We start from the raw sequence: 9656 nt of genomic DNA, 5'->3' as shown, positions 1-9656 counted from the left end.
CGTTGCATCTATTAATAAATAAAATGTTTGTACTATGAATATTCCCATATTTATTAACAGTGAAACTGCAGGAATGTGTATCTCGATTTGCAATGTTGCCGACTTCTTGTCTTATTTACTTTATTTTTTAAATGGAAAAATATACAATATCATTCCTTGAAAATTTCACTGATTTCTCTTCTTTGTGTGGAGCTTAGTCTAGGAAAATTTGAAGCTAGCGTTGATTTGTTCTGCTTTGATAAAGTGAAACAAAAGCATAGATGAAAGATAGAGATACAGCTAGGGGGCGAAGGAAATTTAATTTAATTAGGTAATATACTTTAATTTACACCAAAAAAAAAGTGAAGTTGATTTAACATTCTGGATGTAAAAAAAGTGTGCAAGAACTTATAAAATGCTGAATTATCGGCTACAGCAGTTAGTTTTACATCTTGGCATTGTTAAGGTAACTGCTGAAGCGGGTAATTCAGCATTTTATAAGTTCTCGCACACTTTTTTTACACCCAGAATGTTAAATCAACTTCACTTTTTTTTTCAGTGTAGTTATTTGTCTCAAAGATTAGATTGATAAATTTCAATTTTAACTTGACAAATTACTTAATGTTATTTTCTAGCTAAAACTTTATTAATTTAAAAAACTAATCAATTTTTTGAACTTAAGTAGTTTATGTTTATAAAGATAGTTATATAAAAAAAGTAGAATTTGAAGGTCAGGATTCAACTTAAGGATCATACTTGAGGAAAATTTGAGACAACAGAAAAAAAAAATCTCTTCATTTGAAATCTTTAATGACAAAGCAATCATGACTGAAAGAAAATGTTTTAGCCATGGGCTAGGTACCCTTTATCAGACTAACAACAATTATAGAAAATTCCAGTATCATCAGACTAGTAATCTCCGTCTCCTCTGTCTGCATTCTTGTCATGATCCTCATCATGTCTGCCATCATCATCATCTTCATCATCGTCATCATCATCATCGTCTTCATCATCATCATCGTCATTGTCATCATCATCATCAAAGAACAAATCAGAGTCAGAATCAGAGCTGCCCAAGTCATCACCTCCGCCTGTCATGCTTCCAAATACTCTTCGTTTTCCACCGACCATTCTGGAACCTGCGCACAGAAGAATTAATTTATGAGAGGCTTGTGTTATGTAAGCCTACATTGGTTTGCCATTTACTTCTTATAAAGTATTTTTTTCTCCCTAAAAATCTCCTTAAAAGGTAGCTTTATAAATAACCTTTTTCATGCAGACGCTTTTGTCCTAACGTTACTTGAAGGATTCTCTGTTGCATCAAATAGCATCGAAAGAACAAGAACGACTTGACATCTTTCAGTGCTACAAATAAAAAGACAAGGTGGTAAAATGGTGCTGGGCTCACACTATTTTGCGGGGAAAACAAGGCCATATAGTTCACAAATTTTAACTTTAGTCAAAAAGTTTAAGCTTTAATGAGTACCGGCACAAGACTGAGGGGGAAAATGTTCAGCTCAGGCAAAGAAAATGATAAATATCACTTTCTTGATGCTTTTTTTCAGTGTTATGATGAAATCAGAATCTCATTATGACTAGATCAGCCTAATATAATGATTGCTTTAAAACATTATTCATGCTCTCAATTTCTTTTCATTTTTTAAAAATAACATCCTGCTCAAAAGATAATAAAGTGATTCTATACCTGTGCCAGCAGTTTGTGCTCCATTAGCGGCCTGCCCTTCATCTTCAATTGTTCCATCAAAAAGTTTTGCAGCTGCTTCTTGACGCATTTTTTCAACCAGTTTTCTTGTTTCCTCCTAGAAAGCAACAAGCAATTTGACATTGATTTGAATACAGTGCTGTTTTATTGTTGTACATGCTGGTTATTATTCTCTCTCCCTATCCCAGACCTCTGCGGGTTTATATTTAAAATTTATAGACAAAGCGATAGACAAATGAGACATAGAGAGTATGGAGCGATCCTATCGGTTCAAGTGGGTGGTACCTATAGACTAAGGGTGTAAATGATGGTTTATAACTAAAGGGTCTCTCGTGAGTTGCCGTTAGTTAGTCTATTACCTACCTCCTTTGTCCATCGCAATCACCCGCTTCCACCAATAGGGACCCTCCATATTTCTTTCGTCTTCTTTGTCTATTGCTTTGTCTATCAGTTTCAATAATCACTCCTCTGCTCTTACCTTCCTGGGACTCTTCATTTTTTCCCATTTTAACATAATTTCATGAAGGAGGAGATTTAATTTTATTAGAGGTATTAAAGCCATATTGACTCGATTATTTCTCTTTGCCCTCTTAAGAGAAGAATTTTGAAGTCATTCTCCAAAAAAAATATAAGTTTGTACATACCTACTCTACAATATGATGCCAAGACAAAAGCGTCTAATATTTTGATGATGGCAGGGAAATAAAATTTTCATTGAATGACAAATAATCACTTTTGGCATAATATGTCATCTAATTTTGTATAGATGGAGTAATACATCACAAAAACAAACTTAAAAAATTTGCAAAATAAACTTGATGAGTGCTCAGGAAAAAAGAAGAATTTTTTACAAGTCTAAGAAACTAAAAGTAGGAAATAAAGGTTTTTTGCCAAATGAGGACAATGTCTCACTCAATTGGAATTTTTTTACTTTCAAGGAGAGAATACCTTGCAAGATGTCATGGACTTATTTGCTAATTTTTATAGCTGTATTCACCAGCCCAGCCTGGCCAATATGGTTTTCCATCAGCATCCATCTCTTGCGACTGTAGGCTCTTTTTTATAAGCAATTGATGTAGTACAGGGAGGGCAGTTCCTTCCTCACAAACCATTTTTAATAGATCATTGCAAGAATGATTTGGACTTGCACAACACTAACGGTACAGCACTTGATACGTACAAGTCTGCTGCCCAGCATCAGTGCAACAATTTGACGATGGAACTTCAATGGGACACCCTTAGTCACAGCATTATGTCGCCTTCGGTCGCCACCTTACATGAAGGTCTTGAGTGCTTCAGGTGCTGCACCATAAGATACCTTCATAAAATTTTCACCCCCTCTAAAATTCAGAGGGAAAATTTCAACTTAGAGCTCAATTAAAAAACTGAGGATTTTTTGTTTGCTCCTTGCGCTTCTAACTCGATAGGGCCCTCTATCGCCACCTATCGTTCTATGGTTCTTAATGATGGAACATTGCCCTAGACAGTGGCGTAGCTAGGAATTCTTTATGGGGGGGGAGGTGTCCAGACCCCCTGGACACCCCCCCCCCCCCCGGTCTACGCCACTGGCCCTAGATAATAATATTCTTGGTGAAACTTACATGTTTAGCATCAATCCTAGATTGTGTTGCCTGCTCAAATTCTTCAAGTTGTTGCTCTAAATAAGCTACACATCTGTATCTCACAACATAAGCTTCATACAGTTCTTTAAAATCCTTCTCAAGTTTTTCGTACTCTTCCAAAAATGATGGTCTGAAAGGACAAAGGTTGCAGTTTTTACCAATCAATGTTTAGAAAATAATCAGCAATAAAAAAATTCACAAGACACTTGGTTTTTTATACTGGCCTGAATCCGATCAATGAAAATGGAAAGTGAAAAGTGGTTTTTACACCACCAAAATTTTTTCTTCTCAGTAGAAATCAGAGGTGAGACAGCAAGGACAGGGAATAAATGCGGAGAATTAACAATAGAATCCAAGGAGTAATTAGGTTTTCACTCTCAAGTTTAAAAATCATGGTAGCGAACATATGAAGCATTACATGAAAGAATAGCAGATGTTAAGTTTTTGGGTTTTGAGAAAATTGCGTTTGAAGTTTTTGAACCTTTGTACTTTGAAGCTCCTAGAATTAAGGAGATTTCGATAAAGTTTTTCGTAATAAGTAGCACTTCTTCTGCCTTGATGATTTACATAAGTGCAAAGTTGAGTGAATTACAGCGATTTGCCGAGAAAGTGAAATCCGCTGTTTTTATGTAGGACACTTCTTTCGCAACCAAAACTTGATCTTCAGAAGACAAGTGCATTGAGATAAGATTGAAATCAACACAAATATGATCACTGCTCAGCGTATAATAAAATGTGAAATAAAAAAAAGAACTTTCAGTAGCTTCATTAGAAAATAGGAAAAAATTGTGCTCTTGTCCTCCTTTTGAGGAAAACCAATAAAAAGTATTCTCACCACAACAACCAATGTTGCTGGTAGTGTCCCAATTATTATCACTACTTAAACTTAACTGCCACCTGTTTCAGAAATAAGACTTGACGCCTATGTCATATGTAAAACCAACCGCTGTTTTGACAAATAATGATATTTCTTTGGGCCATTGCACGCTGGCAAATTACGCTGAAAGTCTGAAACTTGACTCATACTCTTGAAGAGTTGATGATTTGAAAAAGCTGTTATCCTTGATAATGGCCTGTGTCAGCATCCAAATTTTACAAACAGTGCTTCAAATAAATCTGCCTACCTTTTCTTACTAATGTTGCAAGAAGCTCATGGCCATGTGTCAAATTTCCCGCGGTGGAAGACTGACTTAGAGCATTTTAAATTACATTTAAAGTTACATCAAACCAGTAGAAATTTGGAAATCATACCTAACTTTTTTTAAGGACTCCAGTCTTTTTTTGTTGCGTTCTAAATCTACCTGTCGCTTCTCTATTTTCACATCTAAACTTGCTTCAGTTGTGGCTATGTTCTCAATCATCTGCTTTGTCTGCGTGACAGTATTATTCAAATTTTTTATTGACTGCTTCAGACCACTTTCAATACTTGATATGTCTAGCGGCATGTTTACCTTTGTGTACCTAGCTTCCTGTAAAAATAAATTTGAGCTCTTAGTAATGAATTTAAAGAGATAAATTTAAAGAGTAAAATCTATTAGTATCTACCAATTTGCTGTTCTCAGGAGTTGGAACATGTAACCAGATATACTTCAGCAACATATTGGGAATGAATAAAGCAGTTCCAGTTTCTTTATTTCACAGAGATTGAGACCCGAAAAAAATTTTTTAGTGGAGTCATTTTGTAACTGAGGGTTAGTATAAACACAGCAAAATTTTAATTTTTGAGAGCCCCAGGCTTAAAATATTTCATTTAAAAATTCCGGTTCAGCTTGAAATTTAGATAAAATCACTCTAAAAAAATTCACAGATTCATAAATTTGAAAGTGGTTGACTCTCTGATGTGATGACTGGATCCATGTGTCAATTCAAACATTTTTATTCCAATTTGACCTGCCAATAAGGCTCCTGAGGAGTTTAACGGCTGCATCATGTTCGCTTGCTTTACAGCTTTAATTTACAAAGCAATCACTATCAGTGCAGTGAACGAAGTTATTACTGAATCTCATGAAACGCATTAGTGTTTAAACCTCCTCAATTGAAAGAGGAAGACACTCTTAGAATCTTAGAGAAAAGCAAAATATTCAAACTTACTCGTAATTCTAGTTCCTGTCCAAGTAACTCATAAAGAGAGGCACCGTCAATAGCTATCCTTGAGGAAAGTTCTCGGACTGTTTTCAGATCCTGAAACTGAAGATAAAAAGTCTTTGCTAAAATACCGGCATAATTAGTTATGTCTAGACACAAAAATATTTTATTCACTTTTCCACTCCTTCTACGGCCACAGCAAGGAAGGACTTGCCTGATACAGAGACAAGAAAACTATTTTCTGACAGAAACAAGCTGTAAAATTATACGCATGATGCCCCACATGAGTGAAGAAGAAAATTATTTTGAGTCCGAAACAAAAACATGAAATTCCAATTATATCTTACACTTTTCCCAAGATTAGGCAAAATGAAAAGGGGAATAAAAAAAATGAGAAATCATACTAGATTTTATGAGATTTGAACTCATCGCATCGTCGTCTGGCACCAAGAACCTACTCCAAACAACTCAGAGTTCCTGTCAGATAGATTGGCAATTGCTTTTTTTTACCTAAGTGCGTAGGCTACTGAATCAAGTACCTGCTCACAGCAATTACGACAGCGTCTTCGGTCAATCCTCGGTTGCGAAATAACGGCAGCAGCACAGCTGTATGCTAACTGGAAGGAAACAACTGCCAACATATTTGACAGGAGCCCTAAGTTAATAAAAATTTCACTTTCCTTCTTATTTAATGTTCAATTTTCATTATGCATGATTTTACTTGTCTTGGTTCTTTCTTGCTGCTATAAGTTATGATAGACTCCTAAGCTTGGATTGGTTTAAAGATGCATTTAACGCTGAACCGGCCCTTGACCTATTTTGTGATTAACAGCAATTTGCGTACCGTTTTGGTGTCAGGAGAGATCAGCATAAAGAGACTGCTTATCCACCTTAATGAAATTTCAGCATTATTTAAAAAGCGTACAAGATATTGAGTAGAAATTGTTTTTGGAGGAAAAGAAAGGAATGAAAAATATTGGAGTACATACATTACCCGTTAAAGGAACCCTGCTGGATGATTTGACACTATCGACGTTCTTTGTGCTACTATTCTTCAGTGCTTTGTAGATAAGGCTTGTTATTTTCAGGAGTTCTTTTACGGCATGACCATCTGCTTGGTACAATCGTTTTGTATTTAGTTTAATTCCTGCTTTAACGGCCTTAGAAGATGAACACGAAAAAGAGTAAAAAAAAAAAAATACTGTATATTATAATGTAAAAGTTGTAAGTCATTTAAAGATGAGCTTTTTAAGCTACAAAAAATAAAACAAATTTTGAATTATTTAAAACTTCAGGTAAAAGCGGTGTACCTAGTGAAAAGAAGTACGTACACATATTGATTGAAAAATTAATATGCCGATTTTTCCACTTAGAAAGAGGGAGGATGTGAGTGAACGTTCCCCTCTTGTTTTTGCATGCCAATGATCATAATTGTGAGGCGTCTTGTCCGAAGTCAACAAAATACGTGTCAACAGTGAAACTTCCAAATCAAATATCTTTTTTGCAATGTTTTGGAATCCTGCTCTTATGTTACTTTATTCAAGAATAAATCAACATCATTCTCTAGAGTTTCCACAGAATTTTCTAATATTGGAGAAGAAAAGTCTTGCAAGATTTTAAAAATTTACATTGAGTAACTTCCCATTTAAAAAGTAAAGTAAAACAGGAAGTCTAAAACATTGCTAATTTACATGGTTTGAGAGTTTCACCGTCCGTATTGTGTAGATTGTTGTGAACTTAGACCAATGAAAATAAATAAAACAAAAAAAAATGACAAAAATAAAAAATAACACTCATTCTGTTTGAGATTCTTAAGGGTTTTCAGCATACCTTGGACCAAGAAATAAAATTGTACTTGTCATCTTGATGAAATGACACTTTAAATTATTCAAACATTTCTGTGATCATGTAAAATTTCAGTAAATATTCTCACCATGAATTCAGCAATACTCCGTACCAAGGCAACTCGTTGCTCCTCGGTGTCATAGTCTGTAGAGATACTGGCGACTGGATCAAATCTATATACGAGCCACACTAGAATTTCCGCAACAAGACAGAAATTGGGGTTCTGGAAATTTTCTATGGAAATTAAACGTGGATACCCCAAGACACGCATCATTTCTGTAAAGTCTAAGAGAAAATCAATGGCAGAAGGTCAATGACAAGATGATGACTTCAATTTTCGGGTAAAATGAAAAGAAAGAAACTATACGCGATTCTGATTGTGAATGACTTTCGAGCAAAGTCGTTCTAGACTCTGATTAGAGGTACTGTATCATTTGAATAAGGGCTCATGAATCAGCCAATACTGAGTAATCTCAAAAAAATTTTATGAGTTTTAAAATTATGGATGTATTTTGATATATATTATTGTGTAATGAATCTTTAACTATGCAGAGCAATGCTAGTTTCAAGGATCGATGATTTCAATTTCCTCTCTTTGTTTCCGTTTTTTTAGACACTATCTGCAAATAATGAGGAGTGAAAATAAAAAAATAAATTCTCAAAGTTACTTCCAATCTTTGAAGGATGAAAAGCTGATGGTTACATACCTCTTACTTCTCGATACGACATGGTGCAGTTGACAATCAAGAATTTCAGTTGTATAATTCATTTACAAAAATCAGTCAATGTCAAATTTATGAATTAAATACGCAGAGTTTGCAGAGTAAATTCTGCATGGCAGGATAAAAAAAAAAAAATAATAATCGGTTGGAGTCCCAAGGGAATGGAATTCAGGGTCCAAAGCCACTCTAACCTAATGTGTGGCAGGGTATTTCATATTTGTTTTGTGTTGACTTGAGAGAAGGGATAAGTTGCCATGGTAACCACCACATGTAAGAAAACACAAATGGACTTTCAAAATGACATAAGAAAGAAAATGCATTGTCTTTGTAAGTGATGAAAACTTCCTCTCTTTTTCACCCATGCTGTTTTTGCAGGTTGTAATCATGTTCAGCATTCCGTAAACATTTCTGGAACGGAAATCTGAATCGAGTGCTCCTGGTTCCTATTTTTTGTGCTTTTCAAAATAGTTGCCCCAGTAAGCAGAAAATGGACAGCATGATTCGTTGAACGTTACTAGGCAGGGGAGATTTATTCACATTGAGAAGTTCAGTTGCATAGGTACTTAGGCCACTACTGCGTAATGATATGATGATCCTCCAACGTCTGAATGCTGATAGATAGCTCCAGGTACTTAAATGAAGTCCAATTGACAGAACTGAACCTCATTGCTTGTTCCTAGATCTTTACGATGATCAGCCTAACCGCATTGTTGCCTAATTTTCTTTCATGTTTTATTTTTTTAATGGAGAACTAAACTACCTAGCACCTTAAAACTCCCTGTGGATGTTTACCCTGGATAAAGGAGAATAACCTGACCACATTTTCATGTTTCAGATTTGCTTGGTTTTCTACTTAAAAAATTAAACAGTAGAGAAAATAAGGCAATGTTTGATATAGTTTGGATGATTCCATCGGAATCCATCCTGTTCCAAGCCAAATTTTCACATGAAAAAGTATGATGGAAATCAAGTTTTGAGCAGTCATTTTACTAGTTGAAGACAAACTCAGATAATAGGAGAAATTTGCCACGTCATGAGCATCCTGTTAACTGTAATGACCTTGGTTTTCATTTGGATTGCATTTTGCAATAAAGAGCCACTATCTCTGGCTCGTCCATAAAAACACTTTTCTGTATAGAGAAACCAATGACATATATGCTGTTTCTAAGATGAGCTAGAAATAGCGGTTCCTTTTTGCAAAGTGTGGTCCATTTGATCTTTTGAAAAAAAAAATAAACAGGGTATCTTTCCTTTTTTTTCTCTCATTTTTTAAAATTTTAAAACGGATCTTTTTTCTTTAAGTTTTTTAAAAAAATTAAAAAATGTATGAATCACCGGACACTTCTCTCATTTTTTCAGTTTGTATTACTATGTTAAAACGCACTATTAATAGGCTTAAAATAGCCATATAACTTTTTGATGGCTTTACGTAACAATGAGCCTCCTACTTTTCTTAAAAAAAATTTTATTGCCATAGTTGTTTGTCTTGTTGGTTTAAGTATTCACTGTTACTGCATGATGTAATTTTTGTTTATAAATGTAGTGATTCTGGTCTTAATTCATTGAGAGGTTCCGATAGCTATTAAAATTTACACTCCTCTTTAGACTGAATTGGCTCATAGCGACCAATTTTCTTTTTGTGAACTGATGCTCTAAGCTATTTATTTAAACTATTTATCT

At 34.8% G+C, this 9656-nt stretch overlaps 1 protein-coding gene across 1 annotated transcript; it reads right to left on the bottom strand.

Moving 5' to 3' along the window:
* Window positions 1–678: 678 nt before the first annotated feature.
* On the bottom strand, window positions 679–9540 carry Cluap1 (clusterin associated protein 1). Its single transcript, XM_019058220.2, has 8 exons — window positions 7962–9540; window positions 7343–7539; window positions 6399–6569; window positions 5416–5511; window positions 4576–4793; window positions 3304–3454; window positions 1685–1799; window positions 679–1118 (listed from the first exon to the last, which is right to left on the bottom strand). The coding sequence occupies exons 1-8, from the start codon at window positions 7981–7983 to the stop codon at window positions 889–891; spliced, it is 1200 nt and encodes a 399-aa protein (XP_018913765.2). The 5' UTR covers window positions 7984–9540; the 3' UTR covers window positions 679–888.
* Between the last annotated feature and the right edge of the window lie 116 nt (window positions 9541–9656).

The sequence above is a fragment of the Bemisia tabaci genome, chromosome 2 (genome assembly GCF_918797505.1).
Source record: "Bemisia tabaci chromosome 2, PGI_BMITA_v3".
NCBI lineage: Eukaryota > Metazoa > Arthropoda > Insecta > Hemiptera > Aleyrodidae > Bemisia > Bemisia tabaci.
Note: the sequence above shows the minus strand (reverse complement) of the source record. Positions and strands in the feature narration are given on the sequence as shown.

Excerpts from the sequence above, each read along its gene's own strand:
- Cluap1 (XM_019058220.2), bottom strand. The coding sequence starts at position 7,983 with ATGTCGTATCGAGAAGTAAGAG. Across the intron at positions 7,540-7,961 it reads GTCGTATCGAGAAGTAAGAG|ACTTTACAGAAATGATGCGT; the intron begins GTATGTAACCAT and ends ATTTTCTCTTAG. Across the intron at positions 3,455-4,575 it reads GAGTCCTTAAAAAAAGTTAG|ACCATCATTTTTGGAAGAGT; the intron begins GTATGATTTCCA and ends TTGTCCTTTCAG.